This window comes from Elephantulus edwardii, unplaced genomic scaffold (assembly GCF_000299155.1).
Source record: "Elephantulus edwardii isolate Elephantulus edwardi_28Jun2011 unplaced genomic scaffold, EleEdw1.0 scaffold00024, whole genome shotgun sequence".
NCBI lineage: Eukaryota > Metazoa > Chordata > Mammalia > Macroscelidea > Macroscelididae > Elephantulus > Elephantulus edwardii.
Genome location: NW_006399774.1, coordinates 17,053,025 through 17,074,659, shown reverse-complemented (window position 1 = coordinate 17,074,659; position 21,635 = coordinate 17,053,025). Strand labels below are relative to the sequence as shown.

General features: G+C 40.6%; 1 protein-coding gene across 1 annotated transcript in view; it reads right to left on the bottom strand.

Moving 5' to 3' along the window:
- Nucleotides 1-21,635, bottom strand: part of PACRG (PARK2 co-regulated) — an 870,811-nt gene that overhangs the window by 687,997 nt on the left and 161,179 nt on the right. The window contains exon 2 of the mRNA XM_006882777.1: nt 18,313-18,447. Within this exon, the coding sequence (XP_006882839.1) occupies nt 18,313-18,447 (135 nt within the window). The remainder of the gene's footprint in view (nt 1-18,312; nt 18,448-21,635) is intronic.

Genomic DNA, 21,635 nt, shown 5'->3' with positions numbered 1-21,635 from the left:
TGTGGTTCTGGAAAGTAACATCACAAAAAGCAAATGCATCAGGAAAGGGCAGAGGGAAAAGAGCGGAGGAAGCTGTGCATTTTGGGGATTATTGGGGTCTGCATTTGTTTGAAGTGCCGGATTTCTAAAGGACCCTCACTGAAGCCCACAGAATAGGAGCAAGTGAAACCTGTGATCTGAGGTACTATTTACATGCTGAGCAGTCTACGTAAGTGCACCTGTGGAAGGACCCATTGGTGTTCGAGCAAACGGTGAATGAAGCCAAGACATGAAAGAACTGGTCTCTTATCCAACTCCAATGGTGTACTGAGGGTAAGTTGAGTATGAACAATTACAAATATATGAATCATACAAATATTCTGCACAAAAGAAGTGGACTATTAGTTTACAATACAGATTGTGTAGAAGTCTTTCTAAAAATCATTGCTTCCAAAATCAGTGGGTATTTTTAGAAGCAGATATTTTCCAAGGATTCAATAAGTCAAATCTTCTTTCAATAAGACTAGAAACCCTTATGATGACATAAAAGAAGTAAGATTTTTATCCATAGGGAACAGTGAAGTAAGTTTATGTTCTAAAATGCATATAATGTATACAATGGCACTGATAATAGCACTGTCATAAAACTCCAAGAAAGAAGGATGGACACTCTCCCCTCCAGTGATAAAAACCTCTGGAGGGTCAGCTATGTGTCAATACTGACTCAACACTACACAACAACAACAACAACAACAACAACAGCAAAATTTTGAAGGGAAAAATGAATTTTCAATAACAGGAAACTGGTTAAATTGGGAAAGACTCTAGAGACTGCTAAATTAAGTGTAAGAACATAATTACTAAGGAGGAAAGATAGCAAGTGAGGCTGAGAGCTCAAATATAGAAACACATAGGAGGAGGAACAGCTGTAAGCAGATACTAGTGATAAGAACATGGAATGTAAGAACCATGAATGTGGGGAAATTGGATATTGTTAAGAAATGGAACACATAAATATTGATATACAAGGTATTGGCGAACTGAGATGGACTGGCATGGAACATTTTGAGTCAAAAGTTCATATGATCAACTATGCTGAAGATGAAAAGGTGAGGAAAAATAGAATTGCTTTCATAATTAAAAAAGCCATTTCTAGATCAATTTTGAAATATAATGTGGTAAGTGACAAGATAGTATCCAAGGAAGTCCAGTGGATAGCTTTCAAATTTATGCACCAACATCTAGAGCCAAAGAGGAGAAAATAGAAGATTTTTACCAACTTTTGCAGCTAGAAATTGATTGAACATGCAATCAAGATGCAACACTAATAATGGGTGACTGGAATGTAAAAGTTGGGAACAAAGAAAAAGAATTAGTAGTTGGAAAACATGGACTTGGTGACAGAAATGAAGCTGGAGATAGAATGACGGAATTTTGCACTATGAATGATTTATTCATTGCAAATGTGTTTTATAAGAAACAAATGCAGGCTGTACACATGGATTTCACCTGATGGTATGCACAGGAATCAGATTGATTACATCTGTGGAAAGAATTCTGGAGAAGCTCAGTATCAGCTGTGAAAACAAGGCCAGGTACTGATTATGGAACAGACCACCAACTACTCAGATACAAGTTCAAGCTGAAGCTAAGGAAAATGAAATCAAATCCATGGGAACTAAAATTTGACCTTGAGTCTGTTACACTCAATGGTTTCAAAACCATCTCAGGAACAGGTTTGAGGCCTTGAACACTAATGAGCAAAGACCAGGTGAACTGTAGGAGGATATCAAGAATATCATCCAGGAAGAATGCAAAAGGTCATTGCAAAGACATAGGAGGAAGAAAAGACCAAGATAGATGGATATCAGAAGAGAATCTGAATATTGCACTAGAGCACTGAGAAGACAAAGAAAGACGACCCAACACTTTGTGGAAATTATCAAACAGTATCATTGATATCACATGCAAGCAAGATTCTGCTGAAGATAACCCAAAAAATGACTGGAACAGCACATCAGCAGAGAAAACTCGATTGTGCTTATGTGAAATCTATAGTTAGATCAGAACAGAGCAAGGAAACACTGCATGGTTCAACATCAGAGAAGGATGTATGCCAGGAATGTGTCTTATCTTCATACCTTTTCAATGTATATGCAGAACAGATCATCTCTACTAGGAGAAATGTGGCATCAGGATTGGAGGAAGACCCATCAACAATCTGCATTATGCAGATGACACAGTCCTGCTTGCTGCAACTGAGGAGAACCTGAAGAGCTTGCCGTAGGAGGTCAAGGACTGCAGTCTTAAGTATGAACTGAAGCTCAGCATCAAGCAAAGAAAAATTCTCACCACTGAGTCAATTGGCAGCATCTTGATAGACAGTGAAGAGATTGAGACTGTTAACAGCTTTAGTTTGCTTGGCTCCCCAGGCAACACTTGGTACCAGCAGCCAGAAAAATCGCACTGGGAAAGTCTGCTGTCAGGGTCCTACCTCTCCAGAGAACTGAAGAGCAACAATGTCAGTCTAAAGACCAATGTGTATTGTCGACTTTGCAATGACTTGCTATGTGTCAAGAATGCTGGACAATAACTAGGAATGATAGGAGAAAAATTGGTGTCTTTGAGCTACAGTCTGGAGAAGAGTATTGAATATACCATGAACTGCCAGAAAAGTCAACAAGTTTGTCCTAGAGAGGGTAAAACCAGGCTGCTCCTTGGAAGCAAGTATTCTTAAGCTTACAGAATACTACAGGGACTCAATATGAAAAAGTCTGATAACTCAATTACAAAATGGGCCAAAGATACGAAAAGACCCATCACAAAGGAAGACATTTAGATGGCCAACAGACACATGAAGAAATGCTCAAAATCACTGGTAATATTTTCAACTTTTTTAGAAAATGCCAAACTGCCTTCCAGAGTGGTTGCACCATTTTACAGCCCATCAGAAATAATATGAGAGTTCCAATCTCTCCACATCCTGTAACTTATATTTTTTTTTATCTCTGTTTGTCTGAGTTACAATTCTGTAGACTTTGTACATAATTATATTATTGTTGTTGTTAGGTGCCATCAAGTTGAGTATGACTCACAGTGACCCTATGAACAAAAGATCTGAACCCTGTTCTATCCTGTGCCATCCCCTCACTTCCTGACACACAAGAGCCCATTGCAGCAGTCACCGTGTCAATCCACCTGGTTGAGGGTCTTCCTCTCCTTGTTTGATGCTCCGCCCTTCCTAGCATCATGTCCCTCTCCTAGCAACATGCCCAAAGTATGTGAGGCAAAGCCTCATCATTCTTGCCTTCAAAAAACACTCTGGCTCTCGTTATTTTATTTCTTGTACAATAATTATTAGGCCAAAGTTTATATGCATGAAGAAATAGGCAAAATAAGGGAGATTTGTGAGACTAATATATTTTGCTAGAAGTAAAAGCTAAACTTGAGGCAATAATAAATAAGCTAATAATAAGGAAAAGTAAATGTTTTAGACCGCCCTCCTAGGAATTTAAGAAAATAAAGTCAAAAATATCTAATGAGACAATGACACAAATGATGAAACAGGAAAGAAAATTACAGTATAGATACAGTGTTTGTTCTAAGAAAGAAAAGAGAAAAATGCTGGCAAAAATAATAGTCATGAAATTATAGAAGAAAACTTTTCTTATGTAAAAAAATGTTTCATATAAGTAGAAAAAATAAGCTTATACTAAAGGAAACTTTAAAGGGAGAATCAACAAAAAGGGGGGAAAAACCCTCATGGATTTAATTTGTAATTATAGAAAAGCAGTGTAGTTACTAAGATAGTAAAAAACAAAACAAATCAGCAAACAAAACCCCTCAGATTGCCACCTAAGTATTAAAACCAAACCCCTCATTTAAAATTCTCAGCAGCCACACCTGAAGAATGCAATGCTACCGCACTCTGTAGAGAATTTGAGAGCAGTTAACATGTGTTGTTATTGTGTGCCATCGAGTCAGAACTGACTCATAGCTGACCCTTCAGTGGGTTTTCAGAAGCTGTAAATTCCAGAGGGGAGACTGTCCAACCTGTGTCATAGAAAAATGCCATTACCAGAGAGTTAAGGGCTCAGAAATAGTCAATCCATGTATCTCTATACACTTGCTTAGAGATTCTCAGTAACATACAGAGACATGAGTGTAAACAGGAACTGGAAAATCACAAATGCATGAATGTATGGGCTTATGGGTTTTCCTTCATTCACTGATGGACAATCTGAAGGATCCTTCGTTGTAAGAGAGATGTCTTAGATTAGGGGCAGAAGGTGCCTTTATAATGACTCAACTCCCATCTTCCATTTTCACACTTTCCAATAGCAAGCAGTTTTATTCATTTAGTGATTTTTATTTTTTTTTAACCAGCCCTAATGGAGTAAGTAGTTCATAGGGAGCTGTGCTGTTAACCCAAAAAGGCAGCGTCTCTCTCAGGTTCGAATCCACCAGCCGTTTCACAGAAAAAAGATGGGTAATCTCTTCCCATGTGAACCTGCAGGAGGGTCACCTGTGGGTACAATGTGGTTTGATGTAAGAGTAAGTGATTTTTCATGAAAAATATGCTAACAACCTGCTCCCAGTGACCAAACACCTCAGATGGTTCTGACTCAGGACTTTGAGGGCTTCGGCCTGTGTGTTAACATTCAGAGATTGTTCGTTCTTTGTTAGATGGTTAAACTGGAGACTAATACTTGTGTGTTCATTTGATTTATGATGTATGTCCTCTCTTTGAATGTTCCTGACTACATATGAAATAGGCTCAATATAAAAAACATACATTTAGGGAAGAACATGGAACAAAAATCCCAGTGTATTAAAAGTGATCTTCTCTACATTAATTTAATTTTCCTTTTTATTACCCATTTCCCAAATTTTCTACAATAAGTATACATTACTTATAAATGAAAAAGGTCAGAAAATAAAAACTGAAATTAAAAAACTAAACAGAAAGAGTATATAAAAAATTTACATGTCACTTAACACAATTTTAAGTAGGATATATTTTTTTAAATGAAAATTAAATGCAAACATTTTTTAAAAATCTAATAGGCATATTCAGTGAATAGTAAAACAATAATTGATTTATTCTTTCTACTTTTCAGTATCTTCCTTTTTATGAAATAGACATACACATTTCAACAGTATGACTACAGCTTTAAAAAGCACAATGAGGTTAAAATTCTATGGGTCATTTTATGAGTTTACCTGATTTTTCTACTAAAATTCATTTTACTTGGACCTTTCAAAGTTATGACATTTTTTTTTAATCAAGAAAGTGAAAAATTTGGGATGATGATTGAATTATATGCATGATGTCAGTGAACTGTACATGTGAAAAATGTTGAGAGGTCAAATTTTTGTTATATATCTATATCTGTATCTATATCTATATCTATATCTAGATCTAGATCTATATCTATATCTAGATCTAGATCTAGATCTATATCATCTAGTTTCTTTTTAAAGAATAAAAATGACTTTGTAAGTTTTGAGTAAAACTTGAGATGATTATTCTTTGGCATTTTATTTCTAGTTTGTCTAAAGAAAATAGGAAGCTGTGAATACAACATCAGCAGTTTAAAATCCCCCATGATGCATAAACCTTGAACATGGAGACACACTTGACGCCCCTAAATGAAAACACCACACCAACACTGAACTGTTTTTCTTCCAATCCTGTCTGTATGATTTTTGTCACCTGTCAAAGAACTCCTGATCTCCATCCCATCGCCACAGAGTCAGCTCTAACGTGAGCAGTCTTCCATGCACGTTCCTACGCAGTACTCTCTACAGGAGACTGCCCATCCTTCTCTTTGGAGCCTTTGATGGATTCAAACCTCTGACCTCTTAGCTACCCCCTTTACAACCAGAGAGACTTTTTTGATCTCAACAGAGCTGCAGCAAAGAGAAGGAATGTAAGGCATGGGATATGACAGAGAGGACTCCATTCACTACTTTACTAATAGAAGAAGAAATGGAAATATGGGAGGCTGATCAAAGTCCCATTTGTGGCACCAAGTAGAACTTCCCGACAAGAAACAGCAGACATTTCTGTTTAGATGAGGGGGCTGGCATTTCAGAGACGGCAGCCTTTTTAGCTGGGAGGATGACAGCAAATCCGACTGCTTCATGAAGAGGAACCCACGACCATCACCCAGCGTCCCTGCCCTGCACTCTGAGCCCCTCTTCCTGGTCCACAGGGGTGAGCCTTTCCTGTGACAGCAAGAGCGGTTTGTTTTTCTTCCAGTTGTCAGTCTGCTGAGACGTGGGCCTCACAACACGGCTTGTTTCCCCGGGGTCCCTGGTAATGTGAATTGTCCTTAGCCAAGTGCCTAACAAATCACTGTCACTCGGCGGCAGCCGACCTTTCTTTCCAATCTATGCACTTTTCAGGAGTTATAAATCAGTTGACTTTCAAGCTCGATGAGATGGCATATGCCCTAGTTTGAAGAACAGATGGAGGCTTGGGGGAAAATTGTTTCTGCAGGCTTGCTACAAGCAGCACTGCTCCATAAAAGTGAACCATTCACACTAATTTCCCACATAAATTATATGGGCAGCAGGGAGCACCAGCCCATTCAGCAGAAAATCTTTCATCTGGCTTTCAGAGGTCATCTAGCCAATTTAAATTAAAGATATTTCTGATACATGGCGGCATTTTCATCTGTGCTTTTAAGAGATCACAATTTGCATCAGAAAGAAGAGTGGCGTTAATTGTGTGTGCGTGCAGTCTCCTCCTAAAACACAGGGCATTCACTGCCAGTGGATCATTTTTCCAAGGCTTCTCGAACAAGCTCCATCTATTAATTAACCACAAAGGAATTAACAGTGAAAACGTGGCAGCTCTCTTGTATAGAAATCAGGTAAATTGTCATTTCTCTTGCAAAATTTGCCTTACAAATTCGGCGAAGGTCCGTTCCCTAAACTCAAGCTTTTGCAGTTATCAAAAGAGTGAGTCACCAGGACCCATTCCAAGAGAACATTCATTCTTCTTCCTGTGAAACACACTATTCAAATCCTAAATACATTTACCGGTAAGATTTAAAAAATCAAGTGTTGGTTTGACTTGGGATAGTAAAGTAAAAAACCATTATTATTATTGAAATAATAAGAAATCAAAACAAAAAGATCTTGAAATTCAAGGGGATAAAATTAAAAATCAAAATGATTTATTGTTGTGAATAATCTAGTGAGGGTTCCTGGACCGGAACGGAGCTGTGCTAACACAGTCTGTAGAAAGTTGTGCTAACTCCAGGGCCCCATCGCCTTCAGAGTTCAAATCCACCCCGAGCTCTGAGAGAAAGCTGAGAGCCTCCTCCCATGGGACTGGCAGCCTTGGAGCCCACCGGAGGGTGAGCTGAGTCGGTTCTGCTTGATGGCAAAGAGCTGCTGCTTTTTGTTTTCCTGTTTGATGGATGGGTACCCAATCATAGTATGATTCACAGTATGATGTTTGGGGCGGAGGTTGGTTTTTTATTGATTTTTTTAATGCCACATATGTATTTTTTTACAGCATATTCTTTCGATTTAATTTTCCCCCCATTCATTCATTGTTGCACATCTTCCTCTCTGACCATCTCTTCCCCCAGTTTGTTTTTATCTTTGGGGAAAAAAAATTATTCTTTCATTGTTATACAATCTCCCCCACCCCCATGTCCTCAGTCCATTTTACTATGTTTTTCTTTTTCTGTAATCTTGTCAAAGACTGGGAAAAAATATTTGGCAATGACATGTCTGGCTTATATCTAGAATTTATATAAGATATGTAAATTCTTATATATAGAATTTATAAGGGAAATACTTGAGCACCACAACAAGATAAAGTTAAAAAAATCCAATTGAAAAATGGGCATAGGATATGAACACTTCACCAAAGGAGACATTCAGATGGCAAACAAACACATGAAGAAGTGTTTAAAATCCCTAGCTCTAAGAGAGATGCAAATCAAAACTATGAGACATCATGTTAGCCTAGTAAGAACAGCAAAATTCAACAGGGCAGCAAACAACAAATGCTGGCGAGGTTGTGGAGAAACTGGAACCCTGATTCACTGTTTGTGGGAATGTAAAATGATGCAACCACTATGGAAGGTGGTATGGCACTTGACCCAATAATTCCACTATTGTGAGTATACCCTAAAGAAACCAGAACTGCCACCTAAGCAGATATATGCACATCCAAGTTTATTGCGGCTTTGTTCATAATAGTAAAGAGTTGGAAACAACCCAAGTGCCCATCAACAAATGAGTGGATAGAGAAGCTCTGGTATATTCACACAATGGAATACTATGCTGCATTGAAAAACAACCCATGAAATATTATTCAAAATGGATGACCCTGAAGGACATTATGCTGAATGAAACATCTCAGTCACAAAAGGACAAATACTGCATAATACCACTAATGTAAAACGGGACTGACATCTGAGTTGGGGCAAACCTAAGAAAAGAAGGGGTAAGGAATGTACACTGCATTGAAACAGATGAGGGAGAGAACTGTTTAAAAAGAATATAGTATGACGTTTTAAGATGCAATGATATTTGCAGTTGAGGCACTATCATGGTTTGGTGCTGATTCTAAGATTGGTACATAGTTTAACAATAATTGTGCCCAGTAACATTTGCATACAGAAAACATCAGCTCCATCGAAGACAACAGCCTGGCTGACAGAGCCTTGTTATACTTCATGAGCAGCAGTGACTGAGAACAGAACAAAGGCGAAAACAGGTGTCCTCCACGTGTCAAGAGGGCTTCTCACAGCTTCTGTGGACTGAACACGAGGACCTGTGTAAATAACCAGAAGAAAGCCCGAGATGTTCCCTGCTCCCATGGACAGCGGTGACAAGCCACACAGCCTGCAGGGTCTGCTGCAAAGTGGGTAACTGAAGGCCATGGTGCCTAGAGATCAGGCTCCCCGCCTCCCTCCCTGAACCACACTCAGCCTCCCCACAGGACACCATCACTACTCCAGACAGAGGCCCTCAACACTGTGTGATAGTGTGATTTTATGTCTTAGGTGTCTGCTATGATTTGGTAGGTTATTCTGGGGATCTAGGGACATGCAAACATTTTTTTAAATATATGAATTGATGGTAATTATTATTTTTGGTTTTGGTAAAACATTCTTCTAGGTCATATAGCCCTGGTCTGTCCACTTGCTGTACAGAGGTAACTCTTAGTTGCTGTGAAGCTGAACACTGTGACATTAATGTGCCAAACATGAGAATGGTCACCCATGGTGGACAGTGTTTGGTGGAGCTGCTTGATTAAAACCAGCTTGGAAGCAGAAGTGGCATCTACTTCTGAAATAGCTGGCCTCTGGAAACCCTATGGACTTGGAGAATTGATAAAAGTTATACAAGTGTTGAGGTCTTTCATTCATAGGGTCGCTATGAGTCGCCTACGACTCAATAGCACTTAACAACAACAATTATTCTTGACTTTACAGCGTTTGCTCATAAATGGTTTCATATTTTCGGATAGTGCAGGAAGCCTGTGCTCAAGTAGAGATATAAGATCAAGTCCCGAATGAGCGACTGGGTGGATGTCAGCCCCTTGTGGAGGCACTGTACACAGTGTCAGTGGAGTGCTCTAGACGGGTTTGAGCGCCCTGTTAAGTTACACACAGCATTTTCTTTACTACAGCATCTAATTCAGAGACTCTTCCATTTAGAAAGAAAAACCAAGATGTTCACCATTTTGAAAGTAAGGTTTGAGAAGCCAGTAGTCATTGGGACAATGTTAGTCATAAGCTAAGGGGAATTTTAGGGAGTATTTTGCACAGATCATGTGAACATCCCTCCCAGTTGGCATCTGTGGTCTTCTTCATTCAGATCGAGATATTCCTGGTTCTTAGTACAATGGATGTTGTTCCTATTGAAACACAGGCATTTGGAGTATCACATTATGAGACAAGAGTTGTAGGCGTGTGTAGAGGCCTGCTGACACAGTGCTGAAAATTCTCTGGCCACTAGCCCCAAGGTCAATGGCTCCTACAGGCCAGCTGCTCTGTGGGAGAAACATGTAACCGTCGGTTTCCTTAAAGATTATTGCTGTTGTTAGGTGCCATTGAATCAAATTACCCTATGAACAACGGTCCGAGTCCTGTCCTGTCTTGTCCTGTCCTGTGCCGCCTTCACATCTCTGATACACTTCAGTGCACTGCTGCAGTTATCAGGTTGACCCATCTTCTCGTTGGGGTTCTTCCTCTCTTTCATGGATCCTTTGCCCTTCTAGGCATGGCATCTCTTGCCATGAAATAGCCTTTCCTAGTAATCTGTCCAAAGTGGAAGAGACGAAACTTTGCCACCCTTGCCTCCAAGGAGCACACTGGCCGCACCTTTTCCAAGACGTGCCTCTCCATTCTTCTGGCAGCCCATGGAATATTCAGTACTCTCCTCAAACGCATCAAATCTTCCATCATCTTTACTCATTGTCTTGCTCTCAGATACATAGTAAGGAACAGAAAAGACAGTGGTGTGAATCAGGCACACCTTAGTCCTCAAATGGAATCATTATTTTTCTGTACTTTGGAGAAGTCCCTGACAGCAGACTTGCCCAAAGCAAATGTTGTTGTTGTGTGCCATCAACTCAGGACCAACCCATAGCGGACCCTCTGGTGAGCGTGTTTTCAAAGGCCGTTAACTGCAGTCCCAGTTAATGGGAAGAGACTTCCCATCTTTCTCCCAAGGAGCCGCTGGTGGATTTCTGGACTGCAGTGCAGATTCTTACCACTGCGCCACCAGAACTCCTGGGCTTAAAGCACTACGTCTCCTTACCTCCTGGCCGCTGGTTCTAAGCGTGCTGACTGTGGGTCCAAGTAAGATGAAAACACTGATAGTTTCGATCCTTTCTCCACCTCTCGTGATGTTGTGCCCTGGCCCAGTGGTGGGGACTTTGTTTTCTTGATGCTGAGATGCAGTCCATATTGCAGACCGCAGTCTTCGATCTTCTAGGCACTTCAGGTCCTGCCTTCCGCACTCCAGCCCTGCAGAGCTTGTACGCCCGTTCTGTTCTGCCCTCCAGGGTTGCGCTCACATGCAGTCAACTCAGCTGCAATGGTCTCATTTTTATTTTTCACTTACGCTTTACATTCCTTTGACAAATGTTCTTGGAAATCTCTTCCCTGCCAAGTACTGTTCTAGGCACTGGTATAGAAGCCGAAGAGCTGGCTTGAGAAGATTTCCTGATACACCTGCTTTCAGCCGCTTTGATGGATTCTACGCGGGGTGCCTTTCAGGGTTAATTTTCTCCATTCTGTTGAATGCTAACTTTCCTGCACATTATAGCATTTTGCAATACAATGAAAATGTCTTTTGGAATAAAGTGGGGCACATATATACAAATGAGTACATTTATGTTTGTGTTCATTGGTAAAAATGAAGGAAAATGTCTTTCAACTTGCCTGATTAATATTAATTTAAGAAGCCAACTTTAATAGAAAGCCAAGCACAATGATTTAAGTTTAAATCAACTTGTATCGTGCCTGGACTATACTAAACTAAGGGTTCCATGGTGAATCTTTCTGCATCTTCAACAGGCCACTTAGGAAGGTAAGTTTCTGACAGTGCGTGAAGGCATCTAGGAGCCGTGGTGGTACAGTGAGTTCAGTGCGGGAACACTAACCTAATGTTTGGTGTTTCCAACCCCAAAAGGAATCCGCCCCCTAAAGACGTGTAGTCTCAGGAAACCGAGGAACCTTCTACCTGCTCTGGACGTTTGTGATGATCCAGGGTCAAGTTAATGACAATGAGGTGTGTGTGTGTGTGTGTGTTGTGTTTGTATCCGTAAAGGCCATCTAATGCCAAGTCTCATGATGTATTTACTGGTCTGCTTTATTAATTTAATCTCATTCTAACTGGACACTGAAAATCACATTAAGTGTGAAATACCATTGTTACTGTTATGTACTGTCAAGTGAGAACCGACCCATAGCTCACCCTCCAGAGGGTTTTCAGAGGCAGTAGTCACACAGAAGGAGAAAGAAAAGGTTAAAAATAAAAAGAGAACATAGACCTACTCTAGTAAAGATGTTCTCTGGACAAGGACTATATTGATATTGCCCGATAAGAGTCACTGGGGGCTGAGAGACAGGGGTTTGAAGAAAAGTTTATTTTTAACATCTCATTCTTGGAGAGACTTTGAACTCTGAAATTGTAGTTACACTTATGTTAGGATTATTTGGGATCCCAAAGTAACTATTATCATATTCAGATTGTTGCTGTTGTGTGCCATCAAGTCAGAGCTGACCCACGGCTGAGCCTCCAGCAGGCTTCCAGGGACAGTAACTCACACGGAGGACTGTCCATTCTTCTCCTGTGGAGCAGCTGGTGGACTCAAAGCACATGCCTTAGGGATTGCACTGCAGTTATTTACCACGAGGGACTTACAGCAGGACTCTTTCTATTAAGACTCAGAATTAAGCCATGAGTTATTTGGGATTTATTTCTTATTCAAATAATCTTGCTAATATCTGAGACATATTTATGCCTGTTGATTTTAAGTTCAGTGGTAACTGGGCCTTCTTAGGGCCTGGCATACTCTGCTAGACATCACAGCTTCACGGACAGATGGGGAAAGGTGATTTCTGGCAACATCTATTTCATCAAAGTGCCTGCAAAGTGAAATAATTTAGAGACACTGCAGTGTGTTTGCTACTGTATCCATCTCCAAAATAAGCGAAAACGGTTTATCCATAATACCTTGCAGTTCTTTTTAAAAACTTAAATGCCGGTGATATCTATGCCCACTCATTCTCTCAAGATCTTGACGAGACTATTTTAATTATACTCGTACTCTCACACAATTTCACAATTTGAAACAATGTCTTGGAATTAATCCAAGTTTATAATAAAATGGCAAATTTCATAATGTTAGCTATTATTCATAGTTTTTGATTCTCATTAAAGGTGTAAGTAATCATTGCTATGTTAAGTTGATTCATACAAATATTTTAAATCATTTCAGATTCCTGTCAAGAGAGTAAACAGGCCTGTCTTCCTTTTCTAAAGCTAGCCCTGGGAAAACATACAGGGGAAAATTCAGAGTCAAAGGAGTGACAAATAGAAGGGGAAGGGAAATAGAAAATAGGTGAGGAGGGAAGGGGCAGGAAGACCAAGGAAGAGGACATGGGGAGAGGGAAGGGGGGGACCAGGGAAGAGGACACAGCGGAGGGGGAAGGCCAAGGAAGACACAAGGGAGGAGGGAAAAGGTGTGTGTGTAAAATCAAGGAAGAGGACACGGGGAGAGGGCAGGGGGGACCAAGGAAGAGGACACAGGAGAGGAGGGGAAATGTGGGGGAAGACCAAGAAAGAGGACATGGGGGAGGAGAGGAGAAAGGGAAGAGGGAGACAAAAGGGAGGAGGAGCCCCCTTGGAGGAGAGCGGAAAGCAGGCCATCTGGCAGGCTGTCTGAACGTGCTTGCAAGTGTCCACCGCCCGTTCCCATTGCTCACGTCCTGGACAATCTTATTCTCTCATTTTCCTCATTAGCCTCCGCTGTCTGCACTGTGCATACTGACGACAGCAACGACATAGTGAATCCCCGCATGTCCTGAAGGTTTACTCAACCCAGCACGCCTGTGTGGGCTCGGACTCAAGGAGACCCCCACCTGGGGTCTGAGGCCACAAATCTTAATGCTAGGAGAACGCCCATGCTCCACATGCAGGAATATTAGTGGGTTTGAACCTCTGACCTTCTCATTGGCTGCCCAGCCTGTACATCCATGTGCCACCAGAACTCCTGAATACTAGTAGGGTAAAAAAATTCTACAAAAATAAGGGAAAATTTAGCATCTTCTGTCATAGAATTGTGGCATGTCATGGCTTCAGCTGATGGCCATCAAGAAATCCTTGGTCACTTATGTTGTCATTATTATGCATCCCAGAGTCTCTGCATAATCAATAAAATATGAGCAAATATCTTTCTGGTATTATCTACTTTCAGTCAAAATCCACTGACCTGAGTAATCCTTCATTCTACAGTCTATCCTGATTCCAGCCTAAATTTCTGTCAGTTTCCTGCTGATGTACTGTTCCAGCCATTTTAGAAAAATCTTCAGCAAAATTTTATTAGCTTGTGATAGTAATGATAGTTTTCAATAATTTCCACACTCTGATGTGTCATCTTTTTTTTAAAAAAAAATATTGATTTCTGTCAGCTGTTTGGCAAGGCTTTCTAAACTTTTTGGCAAAGATTGGCTGGCACCTCCAAGACTGCCATCTCTTTCCTAAGTCCCCTCTATCCATATCACATTAATTATATATATATATATATATTTTTTTAAATGAGAACAAAATTAGAAGCCCTGGCTTATGGCATAAACAGGCTTGCAAACAGCCAAAAACATACAACCTAGGACAGATAAAATCAACAAATGGGATAAAAATCCCTGTGTGCATCAAAAACATTATTCAGTGGAGTAACAATAAAGCTCACAGATTTGGGAAAATAACCAAAAACATTGGCAATGACATTTCAGACAAGAGTCTCATAACCAAAGTTTATAGAACACTATAAGACCTCCACAGAAAAAGACTATAAACCAACCACAAAATGGGCAAAAGACATGAAAAGACTTCACAGAGAAGGACGTTCGAATGGCTGAGAAACATGAGGGAATGTTCTAAACCACTGGCAATGAGAGAGACACAAATAAAAACCATAATCAGATGCCATTTCACCCCAACAGCAGTAGTAAAGTTACCAACAGCAAACAATAAATGTTAGAGAGGATGTGGGGAGATTAGAACTCTCATGTACTGCTGGTAGAGTATAAAATGGTACAACCATTATGGAAGCCAGTCTAGAATTTCCTCAAAAAATTGAGCATAGAAATCCTATACGACCCAGCTCTTTCACTACTAGGAATATAGCCCAAAGCAATCAGAACTGAGGCACGAATGGACATTTGTATATCTATGTTCATAGCGGCATCATTCACAGTAGGAAGAAAATGGAAATGTCCTAAATAACTATCAACAAACAAACGGACTGTGAAACGGTGTACATTCACATAATGGAATACTACGCACCTCTAAAAAATGACGATTTCATAAAATACTAACGGGAGAAACTAGAAAGCATTGTGCTGAGGGAAATATCTCAGTGATATAAGAACAAATATTGCCTAAGGCCACTATTGTGACAAAAGGATAATAAAGGAAAATGTGTAATGTTCAAAAGAGAAAGGAGAAAAGGGAGCAGGAAGAGGAAAAGGGGAAGTGCCTGGCCTACCAGAGGTTTCTGTGGGGCAAAGGAAAGGGAAAGGCTCAATGAGGCTTGGAAAGACAGGGTGATGATATGCACAGAGCAAGGGTAATTGGCTATATAAAATATATATGGATGATTGCATAAAATATAAAGTACATGAATAAAACACAACGCATATGAATGATTATATGCAGAGCAATTAAAAAAATTCTTCCAAGTATCAGCTGAAAACTAACCAGTTACTTCTAATCAGTGCCTTTAGCTGCGTCAAGAGCATGGCAGTCACCACTCCATCCTGTGGTGCTTGGGTTTCTGTGAATTGGAGTGGATTCTGTCTGCATCAAACCACAGCAAGGTGACAATGTCCAGGCAATGAGCAGGTGAGCTGGCCAGCATGCACACAGAGACAGCTGATGGCCGGGGCAGCTGCCTCTTCAGTAACTTCACAGCCTCCAGTGAGGCCAAAGCTGCTGGACAGGAGCTGTTTAGGCATTTTCAGGGGCATGGCCATGAAAGTCGCAGAAGCCTTTTTGAGATTCTGCTCAAAGTTCTACATCCTCTTCCCACTAGCTAGCCACACCATTTCAGCACTCTCAGAACCCCAGGGGACCCCTGCGTATCACAGGGGTGTGAGAGAGGAGGAGAGTTTGCCTGGGAAGGCCCTGCTAGCCAGGAGTAGCAGGTGAGCAGTGAGCTGTGACCTTAATGCCTGTGGCTGTCAGGGCCCTGGGCTGTGTACACACACACACACACACACACACACGCGCACACACACACACACACACAGAGAGAGAGAGAGACACAGAGAGAGAGAGAGAGAGAGACAGAGACAGAGAGAAGTATGGTACATTAGGTGTTGCCTGTTTCTTCTGGCAATGGACTGCTTCCTCCAACAAGGCAAGTCCCTTCTTTGGGAAAAGATCCTCCTAAAAACACTCCCTGCCTCCACTCGGCACCAGGTTCCTACAGCAAATCCGCAAAGCCAAATCCACAGCCAGTCACATGAGAGACTGCTTACACGTCGATGTTTAAAGAGTTCAAAATCTTACTTTCAACATTTTAATGACTTAATTGAAATGTGGCTAGCAAACCTTAAAAAGTTAGAAATCTACAGGGTATAGAATGAGACCCATCTTTAAATGTATATTAACGTACCAGACAAGTTGTTTCTACTTGAAATCCCTTTTCACAGTGCTCAATCAGTACTACTATCAATGTAGTATAGTAATTCAAAAGAGTCACTACAACTATAAGAAAGAAAAGCAGTTGACATAGTTACTTACTGATGGATTATCAAAGACAAAGTCCATGGACACCCCTCATATTTTTATTATTAATAATTGATTCTAAAGAGAAATCTTTTCTGGTCTCTTGGCACCTCTAAAAGTTACTCACAAAATTATTTGAATAGGTAAAAAGAAATGTAAATACATTTTTCATCAGTATCATATGTAGATTATAATTATCCAATGTAATGAAAAACTATTTACACAAAATATACTCTCATTTTATATAAATAATTGCCAATTGTCCTTTTCTTTTACATAACAGGGTTCAGGATATAATTAAGTTCCCACTGTGTAAGCTTGTATGAACCAGTACAGAGACAATCAAACATAGAATTGCCATGCGTCGTCTAGTACAAGTGCACCTGAATCCCAATGACTATTTGGGAATATATAAGTACGTTAAGTCTAAAGGTATCTAGCAGTTATAGCGACTATATTTTTTTTCTTTAAAATATGCACATTTTCACAAAACAAGGTATATTCTGATAGAAATATTTAAAAGCCAAATAATTATATCCTTCAAATTTCCTCTTCATCCCTAAGAAATCTATGGCAAGATTTAATAATATGAAAACCAGCAGAATTTCTTGCCAAGTAGTTTGGAATAATTCTAAATGGAATAATAACAACATTGGATGAGTGCTCAAAAGCTAGACATGTTTTATAAGAAAATGAAAATGTTTTTAAAAAACCATAGAAATAATAAAAGCAATTCTTCCAATCTTTCCACAGAGGATGAAAACAGCTCATTTCTGTGAATCTTCCTAAGCTATTTATTTTGAGACATCTTTCAATTTGGCCCTTTATTGCTTTAATGTCATTTTTATCTTTCACTAATAACCAACAATCCCTACATTAGCCTCTCGCCTCCACGGCTGGACGTGGGAGCTCAACGTGCCCCGTCTTCCTTTTGAATGCTTTTTGACAGTCTTCTCTTTGCACCCACTGGACCCGCAGCCTGTGTGTGTTCTCTGCTGTCTTTATGCTGAGGCCCCTCAGTTGATAAATAATTCCCCAATGCCACGTCGCTGATAACAAAAATAATGAAATAGCAGGCGCAGGTGAGGGATCAGCATTCATTTTTCAAATGAGATGTAAAAGCCTTCTCTAGTTAAGGGATTGGCAAGTTTTTACAAATAACTTCAGCGAGCCTTTTAGAAAGAAACACAGCCCCGCTGGAATGGAGTCATTAGGCAATACATTTATTTTGAAGCCAATTAACCTTTTGTCAGAAGGCTGTCGGGGATGTAATGGTTTCGGCGGGGAGGTCAGTCTCTAACAGGGCCACGTATGACAGTGACTGTGCCGGCTGACATACGCCGGGGAAGCCAGGATGGCTGGAGAACGGGGCCAGGCCTGCTTTGGTATTCTGTTCTGCATTTGCAGAGGGCAGGCAATCTTGACCTATCCATTTAGGTAATTAAAGCTTCCATTTGGAAGTGTCCTGCAGGAAGGTGAAATCTGGGGGAGATAAATAGCTTCTGTTCACTCTGTCCAGCCACCGGCTCCATCTTTTGATGGACTGCCTGGAACGAGCCGGGCTGCCAGCGTCTCATAAAAATAGAGATGGATTGGACAGCAGACAGTTCTCCCGGGCAAGGCGACTCTGTCATTTTCCTTTGCGCAGGCTGTAATTTAATTGTTAGCCAAGGTGGACGGGCTGACGCAAGGAGGCTTCTGCTGAGAGCTAAGCCACCATCTTCCTTTGGGGACAAATGAGGGGACTTTATTGACTTACCAAGCAAGTCTGTTTGGCACTGGGAGATGTCACCGTCACTGAGTGCGGCTGGCTGTCACAGCTGTGCCCCAACTTACCTTCCAGGCGATTTTGTTTCCTTTGGTGTCATGCTCCAGGGCGATTGGGAAGTCTCCTCTCTCATAGAATTTTCTAAATGCTGTGGGCTTCGTTGGTCTTTCTTTAAATGCCCCTGCAGTGGGGGGGCCTCTCACCTGGAAGGGAAGGAAAACAGCAGTCAGGTTTTAAAGCACAATCAAAAATCCCCAAAGAACTGAGTTCTTGCTTTTTAAAGTGCTCTAAAATAGGCTGGAAGATGGAGACTAAAATATCTATCGATTGTTGTTGTTGTTGTTGTTATGTGCTGTCGAGTCGTTTCCAACTCATAGCGACCCTATGCTAGACAGTAGAAATGGCAGTAATACAAGCATCTGTGGGAGAGAATTCTTTTATAATCACTACTAAGGGACGACTTTATTTGATTGACTTAAATCATTTAAATTTGTATAACTGATTTATGGGAGTTCTGGTAGCTTAGTGGTAAGAAGCTGTGCTGCAACCCTGAAGGCAAACAGTTTGAATCTGCTCCGTGGGATCTGCTCTCCTGTGCAATTACACTGCCTCTGAAAACCCTCTGGAAAGTTACTGATGGGCCGGTTCTGATTTGATGGAAAACAACAACAACTAAGGGGTGACTTTATTTCATTGACTTTAGAAGATGTTCCTAGACACCACATTAAAAGTATCTCATTATATGGAAGAAAACTCTGAGGTTTATCTACAAAAATCCATTTTAATAGAGAAATGGGAGTTCATCACGTTCCTCTTTTTAAAAGATTCTTAATAATTGTAAATTCTACTCTTAGAACTCGTACAATCATGGGGCACTGGGACAGGCATTTGAAATATTTCAATCATTCTCTTTTAAAGTGAAAGATATGTTCTCATGTTACTGATATTAACAACTAAACTGTAAAGCTTTGATTAAAAAAAAAGAAACAACACCAAAAAAACCCAACCCTATCCAATGATAAATGAGCGTGTTTATAAAGAAAAGTGGTGACCTTAGAAGTGAGGCTGGGGAGATTTCATCTCATACGCTTTGGCCACGTGTCTCCAGGGGCCAGTCCCTTCACAGAACTACCAGGTTTGGTAGAGGGTCCATGAGGAAGAGCAAAGCCTTCAACACAAGGACTGACACAGTGACCGCAGCAGTGGGCTCAAACACAGCAAAGACGGTGGAGATGTGCAGGGCTGGGGTGGATTTCACCCCCTTGTACATAGGATTTCAGTACTTTCAAGCCAAGCCACAGGCCCGCACCACCATCACCACTACATGCATGTATAATATGTGACATTTAGCAGTACAAATTCATGAGAAAGTCACATTACAGATGATATGAGACTCCTCCTAGGAAAGTGATTTTCATGTTAAGAAGAAATACTCCATATTGGTTCATCTACAGTGAGTGCATCTTTAAGCCTGCATTATTTAAACTGCTCTAATTCATTAGTTAGACTGATGAGTACGGCCTGCACTACGGATTGCATTTAATTTTCTTTTTTTTTTCCTATAATTATATTTTATTAATTTTCATAAACATTTACAGAGATTTTGGGCTTCCACTCATTCATTGTTGCACTATTCTCTCTACCCTCCTCCCAGTTTGTTCTTGTCCAATGCATTTAATTTTCAAGTAAAAATCCTCACAACTAGACCAACAGGCAACACTGTGACAAATGAGGAAAACTAAAATTGTCAAAGATTTCATTTACTTGGTTACACAGAAGAAATAGTTCAAGAAATCAAATGACCTATTACAACGGGAAAATCTGTTGTCAGAGACTTCTCTAAAATGCTATAAGGAAAGGATGTCGCCATAAAGACTAAGGCACACCTGATCCAAGCCAGGGTCACTCCATTTGCTTCATATGCATGTGAAAATGGGACCATAAATAAGGAGGGCTGAAAAGGAACTGATGTCCTTGAATTGTGGTGTTGGTAAACATCCCATGGACAGCCGAGAACCCAAAGGGATCGGTTTGGGAAGAAGAACAACCAGAGGGTGCTTAGAATACATGGATGGTGAGTCTGCCCCACATAATCTTGGCATATTGTGACGAAGGACCAGTCTTTGGAGAAGGATATCATGCTTAGAAGAGTAGAGGGTCACTGAAGGAAAAGATGACCCTCAGGAAATGGACTGGCACAGTGACTGCAGCTATGGACCAGAGCAGAGTGGAGATCGAGGTGATGCTGCCGAATTGGGCAAGGTTTCGATCTGGTTTATGCAGGTGGCTGGGGTGGGAATTGCTTCAACAGTGCCTAATAAAAACAACAATTTAGTAGTGTACAAACCCCAAAATGATTCGTGGGGCATTTAGAAAGTGATTGCCTTCAGAGTGTCCCTGACAGAGTTTAAACCTAGTTGTCTTTGCTTTGGTATTAAAAAACTCCCATCATTTAGTCATTAATAAGTTTCATGAAATCACAACTGATTTGTAACACTGAAAATGGACAAGAGAGAGAACAATCTATCTAGTATTTAAATATTTCAAATGATTTGATATAATGTTAATGTTTTAAAGTATTTTATGGAAAGGCTTAATTTTAACAAAGAAACAAAATATGTTGTTGTTAAGTGCCCTCAAGTAGGAGAGGACTCATAGTGTCCTTATGAAGGAGAGACCTGAACCCTGTTGTATAACTATCATCGTTTCTCTAAATTCATAGTTTCCGGAGGCAAGCTATTTCGGAAGTGGATGTCACTCCTGCTTCCAAACTAGTTTTAATCAGGGAGCTCCACCAAACTCTGTCCCACCATGGGTGACCATTACCACATTTGATGCATCAGTATCACAGTGTTTAGCATCACAGCAACCAGGAGTTACCTCTCTACAGCAAATACCACTACATAAGTTCAGTCCAAAGCTGTAGAGGTGGTGTCGTAATGAATCCACAGCTGACCCTCCAGCAGGTTTCAGAGGCTGTAAATCAGATGGAAGGAGATGGCTTATTTCTGCACAGTAGTTGGTGGTCAGCTCAAATGGTCAGAGAGCGGCCAGCTCTGGGGTAGCAGCACGGCACCATATGGACCAGGGCATCTAAGCTCCCTGGACAAAGACATGTATGTTAGCTCAGCCAAAGGCAGTGAAGGTGGTTATGAAGAGCTGCATTTAAAAGGGAGGGGGCATTAAGGATCTCTCAGTAATGTGAACGAAGTGGAAGTCAAGAGGGAGGAAAAGAAAAGCACCAAAAAGCACCATATCTCACTTAACAGAGACTCAAAAAACTGGATAAATTATGTTTACTGCATTGAAGCTGATGAGGGAGAGAATAGTTTAAAATTAATATATTTTAGGGCATTATGATTATCATAAGAGTCCAGAATGAGGGTTGCAG